The sequence below is a fragment of the Emiliania huxleyi genome (assembly GCF_000372725.1).
Source record: "Emiliania huxleyi CCMP1516 chromosome Unknown EMIHUscaffold_164, whole genome shotgun sequence".
In the NCBI taxonomy this organism is placed as follows: Eukaryota; Haptophyta; order Isochrysidales; family Noelaerhabdaceae; genus Emiliania; species Emiliania huxleyi.
In genome coordinates, this window is record NW_005200941.1 from 135,993 (window position 1) to 148,454 (window position 12,462).

Consider the following 12,462-nt stretch of genomic DNA (forward strand, 5'->3'; position numbering starts at 1 on the left):
CCACTCGGCGGGGTCGCAGCTGCCTCTGGAAGGCACCGAGATGTACCTTTTCCGCGCAATGGTCAAAATCAAGGTTTTGTAACGCGAGCTGTGCCACAGTGAAATGGAACTAGCCATCTAGGATGCGCATATCATCTGTAGATGGCGGGGTCGCCGCCCCTGACGCCTTTTCGGGCAAAACATCAAGCTGCATGTCGGTTTCGACTTGACGGCGGCATGGAGGCATCACGTCTCGCCATGCCGCCGTCAAGTCGCAGCCAGTCTGCCACTGCGGCGATTACAGCGCTCAGTCCTCAGAAAAAGGTACAGCGAGCTTTTCAGAGTCAAGCGATTGCTCGGGTGCTCAGTTTCGTAAGTTTTCACACACGGGGGCTCCAATATACTCGACACCGGCGCACGGCAGTGCAGCCCCCTCAAGCTACGTCAAGCCCAAGTGCCCACACGGCACACGCAGGGAGTCACGGCCTCCGCAGACCGCCCCTCCCCCGACTCCTCCCCCCCCCGCCGCCACACCGGCGGCAACTGTACGCGCTGGCCGCCCCTCCGGCGCCCGCCCCCGTGGCCCGAGCCGCGCGCGCGTCCGCCACGCGCGCTCTGCGGCTCAGGAGCACTTTCGGCTCAGAAGCACTTGCGGTGCACGATGGACGGGCCCGACTCGTCGTACTCCTGCTTGGAGATCCACATCTGCTGGAAGGTGGAGAGCGAGGAGAGGATGGAGCCGCCGATCCAGACCGAGTACTTGCGCTCCGGCGGCGCGATGATCTTGACCTTCATCGACGCGGGCGCGAGGGCGGTGATCTCCTTGGACATCCGGTCGGCGATGCCGGCGTACATGGTGGTGCCGCCCGAGAGGACGACGTTGGCGTAGAGGTCCTTGCGGATGTCGACGTCGCACTTCATGATCGAGTTGTACGTCGTCTCGTGCACGCCCGCCGACTCCATCCCCAGGAAGGAGGGCTGGAAGAGCGCCTCGGGGCAGCGGAAGCGCTCGTTGCCGATGGTGATGACCTGGCCGTCGGGCAGCTCGTACGACTTCTCGAGCGAGGAGGAGGAGGCGGCGGTCTGCATCTCCTGGTCAAAGTCGAGCGCCACGTACGCCAGCTTCTCCTTGATGTCGCGCACGATCTCGCGCTCGGCGGTGGTGGTGAAGGAGTAGCCGCGCTCGGTCAGCAGCTTGACCATCCAGTCGGTCAGGTCGCGGCCGGCGAGGTCGAGGCGGAGGATGGCGTGCGGCAGCGCGTAGCCCTCGTAGATGGGCACGGTGTGCGAGACGCCGTCGCCCGAGTCCATCACGATGCCGGTCGTGCGGCCCGACGCGTACAGCGAGAGGACGGCCTGGATGGCGACGTACATGGCGGGCACGTTGAAGGTCTCAAACATGATCTGCGTCATCTTCTCGCGGTTGGCCTTGGGGTTGAGCGGCGCCTCGGTCAGCAGGACAGGGTGCTCCTCCGGCGCCACGCGCAGCTCGTTGTAGAAGGTGTGGTGCCAGATCTTCTCCATGTCGTCCCAGTTGGTGACGATGCCGTGCTCGATCGGGTACTTGAGCGTGAGGATGCCGCGCTTGGACTGCGCCTCGTCGCCGACGTACGAGTCCTTCTGGCCCATGCCGACCATCACGCCGGGCTGGCGCGGCCGGCCGATGATGGAGGGGAAGACCGCGCGCGGCGCGTCGTCGCCCGCGAAGCCCGCCTTGCACATGCCGGAGCCGTTGTCGACCACAAGCGCCGCAACCTCGTCGTCAGCCATGTTGTACGGGGGTGGTGGTGGGTTTGTCTGCGGCGGCGGGGGCGGCGAGGGGTGAGGGCGGCGGCGCGGGGCGGCGGCGGCGAGGCCGAGAGAGCGAGACGCCTGTGTCCGACGCTCTCAAAACGGGATCGGCGTGAAGCGCGCGTGAAATGCTGAAATCCTTGGCCGAACGGAAGAATTCTGGGAACCGCTTCTCTCCCTCCAGCAGACTCCACTCAGGATGTGTGGCAGCCCGCTGGCTGTGTGTCTTGTGAGCTTGTTTGTGTCTGTGTGTCGCTCGTGCGTGTCGTCATCATCTGTCTTGCGTCCACCCATACCGCGTTGGTGTCCAGTCCGAGCCTGACTGTTCTTACTACATACATACATACAGCAGACTGGAACAGAAGAAACTTCCCGGAAACATACATCTCACACAGGGCGCGGGGCGAGCCACATCATCACTGGCTCGCGGCAATAAGGGCACTCTCGCATGAGCTCGGAGCATGGACCGCACACGCACAAGTGGCTTCAGATGTTGCTCCGCCGCCTCTGACGCCTCTGGCCCGATCAAGCGCTCGATGGCGCTGACTCGCTCCTCGAGACTACCCCCGGTCGCCACGCCAAGGCTCGCCTCCAGCCGCTCGACACGCCGCATCAGGTCCCCGCCGCCGGTCGACTCGCTGCTCACCGCCTCCTCGCACCGCGACACCCGACGCGCCAGAGCCTCCTCCTCCGCATCCACCTCTGACCGGCGCAGCGCCTCTGCCAGCTCCGCATCCTCGCGCAGCGCCGCCCGCTCCGAATGCATAGTAACAAAAGGTCGCCAGCGGGTGGGACTTGGACTGAGGCGGCTCCGAGGCGAGCGAGCGAGCAACCGGCTCGCTCGTCGCCTCCGCGTCGCCGGCGGTGCGCGTGTTCTTGGGCGGCCCGCCTCCGGCCGGCTTGTGGTAGTCGAGGAAGGCACCCACCACGATCGAGATGACGGCGACGGCGTGCTCCTCGCCCGGGCACTGCCGCGGCGCGGGGGGCTGCTCGTTCTCCCACCCCCGCCCAAAGGGCCCGTTCCACACCAGGTAGCGGTCGTGGTCCGCGCGGCCGGGCGCGAAGGCCATCGCGTCGTCGCCCCACTCCTTGGGGTCGAGGTGCGCGGTGTTGTAGTTCGCGACGACGATGCTCTCCGCCGGCAGCGTGACCGTGCCGTCGAGGAAGGGGCACTGCATCCGCTTGTCGAGCACCTGAGGGACCGGTTGAGGTGTGCATGGTTCGCCACCCTCGCTGATGGTGGCGTCACACTGCCGGGATGGGCCGAGCGCCTTGTGAGAGCCGGCGACGGGGCAGGCGAGGTACGGGGAGATAGGAGAAGATGTGGGGAGATGTGGGGAGATGTGGGGAGATGGCACGCCTTGTGAGAGATGGCGACGGGGCAAGCGAGGTACGGGGAGATAGGAGAAGATGTGGGGAGATGTGGGGAGATGTGGGGAGATGGCACGCCTTGTGCGAGCCGGCGACGGGGCAGGCGAGGCGGAGGGCCTGAGGGCGAGAGGCGTGGCTCGTCAAAGGAGAGAGGTGTGAGGAGGGGCGGGCGAGGCAGGGCGCCTCGATGACGAAGTCGGTCGGGCAAGCGCGGAAGAGGGCCGCCATCTCGTCGGCGTCCTCCGTCCACTGCGGGCTGTTTCCGAGCGCCTTTGGGAAGACGCCGCGCGGGAAGCGGAGCAGCTTGGCGAGGGTGTTGGAGCAGCCAGAGGTGGTGCCTGCCGCAAGCGCGCGCGCGCCGGGGGGGGGGGGGGGGGGGGGTTTAAAAAGGGCCAAAAAGGGCCAAAAAGGGCCAAAAAGGGCCAAAAAGGGGGAAAAAGGGCCAAAAAGGGCCAAAAAAAAAAAAAGCCAAAAAACCAGGGCCAAGAAAAATTAACCCCCTCGCCTGCCGCCGCCGCGAGCAACAGCGCCATGCAGACCGAGTCGAGCAGCTTGTCCACCTTTGGCTCCTCCCGCGAAGGCACGTCCGAGCTGCCGAGGCAGGAGCTGCACGTCGCCTCGCAGCAGCTCGCTCCGGAGCCGGAAGGGCGCACCTAAGCAGCAGGCTCCCGACACAAGCTCCCGACACGCGGCTCGAAGGTCGGCTCCAGGCTCCGGGCGGGACAAGCGGACGGCCGCGCACCCCGTTCACGTCGGCTGTCACCGACTCGACGCCCGGCACCGCGTCGGCGAAGGCACGCCAGTCGACCGGCCGGCCGGCGAGGGCCGCTGGCCTGGCGCTGTTGCAGTGCAGGTAGAGGAAGCGCTTGAGGGCGGAGGGGGCGAGCGTGCCCGCCGTCTGCAGCAGCGGCGGGTACGAGGGCGGCAAGAGCCAGTACAGCGCGCCGACGGTCGTGTAGATGGCGACCTGCGAGGTGGCGTCACGCGTCATCTCGCCCCATCTCGCCCCATCTCGCCCCATCTCGCCCCATCTCAGTCGCCTTTGTGACGAGGTCGTCCCACGCCTCCTTCGCCTCCCCCTCGAGCGCGGTCGGTCGCACGTCGAGCAGCAGCGAGGCGAGCGTCTCGAAGACGGGCTGCGCCATCCACCGCGAGCCAAGTGCCTGCTCACAGCTAGAGCTGTGAAGAGACGCTGATCACAGCTGCGCCATCCACGCGCGAGCAAAGTGCCGCGGGCGGCTGGATCCCCCCCCACCCCGACGCCAGCCACGCGTCCAAGTGCGGCCTCGCCTCCTCGCGCGCAGCTCTGCCGCCGTCCTTGAGCTTGGCGACCACCGACGGCGCGCCTAGGGGCGACCAAGAGAGGGCTCGGGAGTGGCGCACCGAAGGCTCAGCACATCGCCCTGCATATTGCTCGCCCGTGATGTGCTCGCGGAAGGCTTTGCGCCAGGCGGTGTGGTACTCGGCGCCGGTGTGGAAAAAGAGCGGCAGGTTGGTCGCCTGCGGCAGCGTCGCCCCCTTGATCAGCCAGCCGTCGAGGCAGCCGGCGCGCTTGCGGTGCGGGTCGAGCGCTATCTCGCGAGCGAGGCCGTAGTCGCCGATGCGAACTGTGTCCCAGAGCAGGAGGTTGCGCCCAAAGTTGGCGTCGAGGTACTCGCGCCTGGCCGGCAGCAGCGTGTCGGTCCACATGCGCTGCTCAAACCCCTGGAAGAGGAACTGGTACCCGTTCATCGCCAGGTCATAGGTCAGCGACGGGATCCGCATCAGCAGCACACCAAGCAGCGAGTTGCGGAGCGGGCCGGTCAGGCACCACATGGCGAACCTCTGGAACAGCAGCGGGCCGCAGCAGCCGGACAGCACGAGCACGACCCCGATGGGCCAGCAGATGAAGAGGAATGCTATCCACGACAGGACGGCGTCGAGTGAGCAGCTGCGAAGGTAGGGTGTCCCGAAGGCATGCGTCGCCGTCTGGCTGCCCGCGACAGCAAACTCCTCGCGCTTGCGGCTGATGTACTCTTGCCGCGGCTTCGCCGCACCCGCTAGCTCTGCCGCCTCGCGCTCCGCTCGCCTCGCAGCCTCCTGCTCAGAAGCCAGCTGCGCCGCCCTCTCCTCCTGTGCGCGAAGCTCTGCCGCAGCCCGCGCTATCAGTGTGGTGACACCGTCGCTCCTCTGCAGGCTGATCTCAGCGCCGTGCTGCAGCAGCAGCTCGACCACCCGCTCGTGGCCTTGGATGGCGGCGCACATCAACGCGGTGTAGCCGTTGCTGCTTTGCAGGTTGATTTCCGCGTCGTGCCGCAGCAGCAGCTCGATCAGCCGCTCGTGGCCGTTGCCGGCGGCGCCCATCAGCAGCGTGATGCCGCTCACGCCGTCTCTCTCGTACGTCGCGTCGGCCCGCCCGCCGCCATCAAGCCACGCCAGCACCGCCTCCTCCTCGCCTCGCTCAGCCGCTAGCACCGACGGACGAAGTGGGTCAGGGGGGATGGGTTCCGGCTCTTTGGGAGGGATGGGGGGGTTGTGTGTAGAGGATGTAGACTGTAGAGCGCAGGTAGAGTTGTGCAAGAACCATACCTGTACAGCTCTACACGCGAGAGACCGAGAGTGTCCCTATTGCCGCGAGCCAGTGATGATGTGGCTCGCCCCGCGCCCTGTGTGAGATGTATGCCGATCTGTGTGAGATGTATGCCGGGGAAGTTTCTTCTGTTCCAATCTAAATAAATAATAAATACAACGGACACGCCAAACGAGGGGTGGGAGAAGGACAGGGTGGTCCCCACCTGCACAAGCAGGATCTTGTAGGACGATCAGGGACACAGGGGAACGGGAGCGGGGAGCGCATCGCGACACGGAGGGGGGCTGGGCAGGGGGTTCACCCTCACGACAGGAATCCCATCTCTCGTATAGGACAGGTTGCACCCGGCGGCACGGGGGCAAGCGCGGGCCTCCTACTGGTTGCGCTCTCCTAGTTCTCCTGCTCCTGACAAGGGACAGCGACAGGCTCGCAGCACGGTGGACTCCCTATCCACTGGCGATCTCTCTCGACTAGCGACCTTCCTCCGACGTCTCACCGGCAGTCTCTTCTACCACAGGCAGACTGACACGTGGGTGGCAGTGGCGGTGATAGGAGTCTCCCACTCTGTGGGCCTCGCTAGAAGTGCGACCCCTGCGTCTGTTCCAATCTGCTGTGAATCATCGCGCTTCGAGAATTCTTCCGTTCGGCCAAGGATTTCACGCGCGCTTCACGCCGATCCCGTTTTGAGAGCGTCGGACACAGGCGTCTCGCTCTCTCGGCCTCGCCGCCGCCGCCCCGCGCCGCCGCCCTCACCCCTCGCCGCCCCCGCCGCCGCAGACAAACCCACCACCACCCCCGTACAACATGGCTGACGACGAGGTTGCGGCGCTTGTGGTCGACAACGGCTCCGGCATGTGCAAGGCGGGCTTCGCGGGCGACGACGCGCCGCGCGCGGTCTTCCCCTCCATCATCGGCCGGCCGCGCCAGCCCGGCGTGATGGTCGGCATGGGCCAGAAGGACTCGTACGTCGGCGACGAGGCGCAGTCCAAGCGCGGCATCCTCACGCTCAAGTACCCGATCGAGCACGGCATCGTCACCAACTGGGACGACATGGAGAAGATCTGGCACCACACCTTCTACAACGAGCTGCGCGTGGCGCCGGAGGAGCACCCGGTCCTGCTGACCGAGGCGCCGCTCAACCCCAAGGCCAACCGCGAGAAGATGACGCAGATCATGTTTGAGACCTTCAACGTGCCTGCCATGTACGTCGCCATCCAGGCCGTCCTCTCGCTGTACGCGTCGGGCCGCACGACCGGCATCGTGATGGACTCGGGCGACGGCGTCTCGCACACCGTGCCCATCTACGAGGGCTACGCGCTGCCGCACGCCATCCTCCGCCTCGACCTCGCCGGCCGCGACCTGACCGACTGGATGGTCAAGCTGCTGACCGAGCGCGGCTACTCCTTCACCACCACCGCCGAGCGCGAGATCGTGCGCGACATCAAGGAGAAGCTGGCGTACGTGGCGCTCGACTTTGACCAGGAGATGCAGACCGCCGCCTCCTCCTCCTCGCTCGAGAAGTCGTACGAGCTGCCCGACGGCCAGGTCATCACCATTGGCAACGAGCGCTTCCGCTGCCCCGAGGCGCTCTTCCAGCCCTCCTTCCTGGGGATGGAGTCGGCGGGCGTGCACGAGACGACGTACAACTCGATCATGAAGTGCGACGTCGACATCCGCAAGGACCTCTACGCCAACGTCGTCCTCTCGGGCGGCACCACCATGTACGCCGGCATCGCCGACCGGATGTCCAAGGAGATCACCGCCCTCGCGCCCGCGTCGATGAAGGTCAAGATCATCGCGCCGCCGGAGCGCAAGTACTCGGTCTGGATCGGCGGCTCCATCCTCTCCTCGCTCTCCACCTTCCAGCAGATGTGGATCTCCAAGCAGGAGTACGACGAGTCGGGCCCGTCCATCGTGCACCGAAAGTGCTTCTGAGCCGAAAGTGCTCCTGAGCCGCAGAGCGCGCGTGGCGGACGCGCGCGCGGCTCGGGCCACGGGGGCGGGCGCCGGAGGGGCGGCCAGCGCGTACAGTTGCCGCCGGTGTGGCGGCGGGGGGGGGAGGAGGAGTCGGGGGAGGGGCGGTCTGCGGAGGCCGCGACTCCCTGCGTGTGCCGTGAGGGCACTTGGGCTTGACGTAGCTTGAGGGGGCTGCACTGCCGTGCGCCGGTGTCGAGTATATTGGAGCCCCCGTGTGTGAAAACTTACGAAACTGAGCACCACGCCCCGATCCATGACGAGAGAGACAGTATTCTTCGGCCGCTGCGTTATATTACGCCGACTCCGCGGGCGACGACGCGACGACCGCTGCGTCCCCTAACGCTCGACATGTGTGCCGCCGCGGTGCCGGCGGCGGCCGTCGCCTCTCAGGCGCTGGAGAGCTCTCGTCACGCCGCGCCAAAGCTCCGCCTCGATCGCGTGCGGGAGTAGGGCCGGCAGGGCAAACGGCAAGCCGAGCGGGTGGATGACGGTCCGCACCCACCGCCCGTCGCCCGTGCGGAGGTAGGCGACGGCGAGGATCGACGAGCCCAGCGCGACCAACGCCGCCGCGAGGAGGAGCTTGAACGAGGTGCTGCGCGGCTGTGCACTGTGGACCAGCCCGAGCGAGAAGGTCACGCCGAACTTGAGCGGCGAGCTGCTCGTGTGGTGGAGGAGCTCCGACTCGATGGCCGCGGCCGGCCGCAAAAACATGGTCGCGACAGCCGTGGCGGGGACGAGGATGCAAGCGGCGCACCAGACGTGCCCCGCCAGCCGTCCGTTGCCCGAAGCGAGCTGGGTCAGGTAGGCGGCCGCGAAGAAGGGCAGCGTGAAGGCGCCGGGCCGCGCAATCCAGAGCGGGACCGAGGGGCGTGGCTCTTGGTCGTAGTACGAGGCGGAGTGGGAGCGGACCCAAAAGACCACGGCCAAGAATGCCAGCGCCTGCCGGAGCACGGCGCCGCAAGGCAAGCGCGAGAGCGCGCGCCGCGTGCGTGGCGTCAGCAGGAGGGCGAGCGTGACGTAGCTCGCGCCCGCCGAAGCGCCCGCGCCAAAGGAGGCCAGCCCGTTGGTGAGGAGGACGGGGATGGCGGCCGAGGCGACGAGGACGGCCGGGATCGGTAGACGCGCCAGCGGCAGCCACGAGCGCGGCGCGAAGAGCAGTGGCGCCGGCATGTGCGGCTGGCGTCCTGCAGGCGGCGCGGGCGGCGGCGCGGGCGGCGTGGTAGAGGTACTCAGCTCGCCGCTCACCTCTGGAGGCGACGGTGGCGGTGTGCTGCCCAGCCCGCCATTGCCGCTGGCCCCCAGTCTGGCGGTCTGGACGTCTGCCGGCGGGATGTACCCTGGGGAGGGCAGCGAGGCGCCTGCCCCCACGGAGCATGAGTACGGCATCGGCGGCATCGGCATCGACATTACCGTCACCACTGGCATCATCGGCGTCGCCGCCACCGGCTTCACCACCGCAATCGGCACCGCCACCGCCATCGGCAGAGCGTGCATCGGCGGCGGCACCGGCTGGTGCGGCGGGGCGGGGGCCGGCATAGAGGCGGGCGCTGCGCGCGACATCCAACCCGGCGCCGCTCCGCCATGGCTGGCCAACGAGGAGGCTGCGCCGCCCTTGCGCCGCTCAGGCGGCGACGCGAGCCCAATCAGCGCGGAAGCCGCGCATGCATCGGCGGCGGCGGCGGACGGCGTCCGCTGAATCTGGCTCTGAACCTGCAAAAGGGAGGTGAAAGGTGCGAGGAGCGGCTGAGCCCCTAGCCGCGGCGGCTCAGCCGCACGCCCTGCCGTCTCCAACAAAGATGAGCCGCTCGTCCCGGGCCCCTCCCAATCCGGCAGCGGAAAAACGGGCGTGAGAGTCCGTCCGACGCGGAACTCGACCAAAACGGTTCCAGAGACCGCGCTGCTGGCAGCGAGTGGGATGAGGCCGGGCAGCGGAGCGCCCGGCGCCTCGTCCCGCAAAACGACCAGCGTGGGCCCGGTGCAGTCTGAGGTCTGGTTGACGACGCGGTGCGGCGGCAGCGGCGTCGTCGCGGATGGGGTGCATTCGTTCCACACGCCTTCTGTGCGCCGGTTCTTCAGGCCGCGAGGAGCGATGAAAATGCGCGACGCCGCGATTAATACTCCCCCCGACCTGCACCGGCTGCAAAAGTGCTCTCGAAAGGCTCCGCCGCCGGCAGAGAGGAGCACTTCTCCACACAGTCGAGCAATTGAACCGCGCGACATCTCGTGGCCCCAGCAGTTGAAGGAGTGCTGCGTGTGCGTCTTGCGCTTCTTGCGAGCCGCCTTGTCGGGCGTGCTCCCGCCGTTGGCGTGGTCGACGGCTCCGGCGGCGGAGGGAACGAATGCAGCCGAGCTGAGGCTACCTTCGGCGACCTTCGCCATAACTTGCGGCGCTGGCTCGCCACTGTCGTCGGGGCTGCCTACGCTCGACGTCGACATGGCGGCAAGCGCTGGATGGTCAGCGTCGATGGCCCAGCTGCGATGGCCACAGGTGCAACCGAAGCCGGTCCGATATGCGCCGCGCGCCGAGCTTGATCGCCGTCGAGATCTCGGCGGTGCGGTGGTAGCGAGACCCCCGGGGGACCCGGGGGACGCCAGTGTGTCTTCTCGGCTGGTTGGAACACCCGTGTGTTTCTTGTGCGCGCGGATGTGTGTGTGTGTGTGTGTGTGTGTGTGTGTGTGTGTGTGTGTGTGTACATGTTTCCACGCACCGCGTCTCGTTTCTTTCTTTTCCTTTTTTGTTTGTTTCTCTACAGCACCCTCTCCTTTCCTCTTTATCTAGTTTCCGGGGGAAAATCATCAATTTTCCGGGCTCTGAGCCGAGTCTGAGGGTGAGGCTGGTTTGGGCCCAAAATCAGCCGAATCGGCAAAATACCGGGGTATTTTGCGGGTATACCTAAAACTGCGGGTATACCTGGAAAACACCCGGGTAGTTTGCCGGTTTCCTCGATTTTGCTTCAGATTTTGCCCCAGGCCAGCTCTCAGACTTGGAGCACTTGGAGAGGACCCCCTCTGGTTTCCCTCTGGGTTGCCGGAAACCTGTATACAGGCCAACTCACCCCCATCACCCTCCCGTAACGCCAGTTTTCTTCACGTCAATCGGACATACCCGGGTAGGCCTTCCCCCATTTTGCCGTCGGTCGGTCATATTTCGCTCTTCACGTCGGCCGAATCGCAAAGAGGAGCCCCGCGCACGCACAACTCGTCTCCGCAGGAGAAACCCCTCCCCAAAGAAAGACACAGGCGAGGTGGGTGGGTCACGCAATAGGAGAGCGCCACACACAGGGCGCTCTACAGACAGAACAGAGGGGCGAGCGGCGTCCGTGCTCCGTCCGGCGGACACAAACTGCGGTACGGCAAAGGCCAAAGCCGCTAGCAGTTGCATAGTTTATTTGCCGCAGCCCCGCCCAGCCGCCCTAGTTCGTCCCCTTGGTAGAGAAGACTAATCCTGCGGGAAGCAACCAGCCACAAACCGGTACAGGCTAGGCCGAGCGTTTTTGATCTCTGGGTCTGTGGGGGGCCGAGCCGCCTCGGGGTGGCGGGCGGGCGGGCGTTTTGAAAAACAGAAAACAGAAAACAAGAGGGGGCCCGGGGGCCCAGGCCCCCCACTGGGAGTAGAAAATACGCCCAGGGGGGCCAAGGAGGCGGCGCGGGGAAGCAGCATCACGTGAGAGCAGGAAGGATGGCGCTTAGGGTCGGGCTTTGAACAAGGGTTTCCAGGTTTTAGATCAGTATTGGTGTCGGCACACATCCCCACATGAGGTCAGCGGCGCGCAGTGCCTCTCTCGCAGGCTGATTTTCTTTTTAGCTTGTTTTTGTTTTCAGTCTAGGGGGGCCGACCCCCTCAGAGCACAGAGGCGGCGGGCGGGCGCCCACAGACCCAGAGTGCAGAGATCAAAAACGCTCGGCCCTACGCTACAACATATTTCACGATTCAGTTTCACAGAGCTTGTTCACAGAGCTCAGAGGTACTCTGAGACGGACTCTCCGTCGTGCAGTCTGCTGCGAGCCTCAAACAGAAACACACGGAAAACTCCGACAAACGACAGTCGACACGCCTCCTCGCTCCTGTGTCGGAATTCGCGAGGACGCGACCTCGCTACGTGTGCGCAGGCTGCTCCCTCGCGACCCCACACTCTCGCTGCATCGACCATCGTGCAAAGGTGCATGCTCGCCCTCCAAAGTCCGGCACCGCGGCAGCACCACTGCTCGGCCGCCCTCAAAAGTACGGCAGCACGTGCCACGCAAAGACGTACCCACAGCCATCCACCGCCTCGCCGCCCCAACTGCCGGGCCAAGTGGTCTCGAGGAAGTGGCCGGGGAGAATTCTATCTCCGCGGCCGTGCAGCGCCCACGGTGAGGCGGCCCCGTCTCCGAGGGGCGCCGGGAGAGCGCCGTCGAGAGCGGAGGCAAGCGCACCTACCGCCCGCACGCGCGAGCGATCAGACCCGCGGCCGCACGGCCGCAGAGTCACCCCGGCCCTCCGCTCCTAATATATGGGAGGGGGGGAGGGGGAGGGGGGAGGAGGGTCGGTGCTACAGGGCAAGGCGAGGACCTGCAGCTTCCTCTGACTCGCGTCGGCCCCACAGGCTGAGGGAGACTCGTTCCTGGTGCTGTAGGCACCAGCGGCTTCCTCTTCCTCGCGTCGGCCGCCCTCCTCCCGGTAAGCCTGGTCGCCGCCGGCTTCCTCGCCGCCCTTCCTCTTCTCGGCTCCCTCCTCAACCTCCTCCTGCCTGCGCTCCTAGATGCGGATCTCTCTCTCTCTCTCTCTCTCTCTC

The 12,462-nt window shown here is 66.2% G+C and overlaps 5 protein-coding genes across 5 annotated transcripts in view; 1 reads left to right on the top strand and 4 right to left on the bottom strand.

Moving 5' to 3' along the window:
• Positions 1-325: 325 nt before the first annotated feature.
• EMIHUDRAFT_441780 (hypothetical protein) lies at positions 326-1,875 on the bottom strand. Its single transcript, XM_005785080.1, has 2 exons — positions 1,852-1,875; positions 326-1,776 (listed from the first exon to the last, which is right to left on the bottom strand). Exon 2 carries the CDS (start codon positions 1,747-1,749, stop codon positions 619-621), a length of 1,131 nt encoding a protein of 376 aa, XP_005785137.1. The 5' UTR covers positions 1,750-1,776; positions 1,852-1,875; the 3' UTR covers positions 326-618.
• Positions 1,867-5,172, bottom strand: EMIHUDRAFT_455988 (hypothetical protein; the record flags this gene model as incomplete). The annotated part of the gene is made up of 10 exons (XM_005785081.1): positions 4,560-5,172; positions 4,372-4,487; positions 4,182-4,304; positions 3,884-4,108; positions 3,647-3,794; positions 3,325-3,479; positions 3,220-3,258; positions 2,604-2,963; positions 2,238-2,524; positions 1,867-1,909 (listed from the first exon to the last, which is right to left on the bottom strand). Exons 1-10 carry the CDS (start codon positions 4,954-4,956, stop codon positions 1,867-1,869), a joined length of 1,893 nt encoding a protein of 630 aa, XP_005785138.1. The 5' UTR covers positions 4,957-5,172.
• Positions 5,173-6,380: 1,208 nt separating this feature from the next.
• ACT-3 (putative actin) lies at positions 6,381-7,928 on the top strand. The gene is given in 2 exon segments (XM_005785082.1): positions 6,381-6,474; positions 6,494-7,928. The coding sequence occupies 1 exon segment, from the start codon at positions 6,515-6,517 to the stop codon at positions 7,643-7,645; it is 1,131 nt and encodes a 376-aa protein (XP_005785139.1). The 5' UTR covers positions 6,381-6,474; positions 6,494-6,514; the 3' UTR covers positions 7,646-7,928.
• Positions 7,929-8,023: 95 nt separating this feature from the next.
• Positions 8,024-10,066, bottom strand: EMIHUDRAFT_230499 (hypothetical protein; the record flags this gene model as incomplete). The annotated part of the gene is made up of 3 exons (XM_005785083.1): positions 8,024-8,626; positions 8,933-9,024; positions 9,253-10,066. The coding sequence occupies 3 exons, from the start codon at positions 10,064-10,066 to the stop codon at positions 8,024-8,026; spliced, it is 1,509 nt and encodes a 502-aa protein (XP_005785140.1).
• Positions 10,067-11,625: 1,559 nt separating this feature from the next.
• EMIHUDRAFT_364328 (hypothetical protein) overlaps positions 11,626-12,462 on the bottom strand; it is a 1,269-nt gene continuing 432 nt past the window's right edge. The window contains exon 3 of the mRNA XM_005785084.1: positions 11,626-12,173. Coding sequence (XP_005785141.1) covers positions 11,904-12,173 — 270 coding nt within the window. The 3' untranslated portion in view covers positions 11,626-11,903. The remainder of the gene's footprint in view (positions 12,174-12,462) is intronic.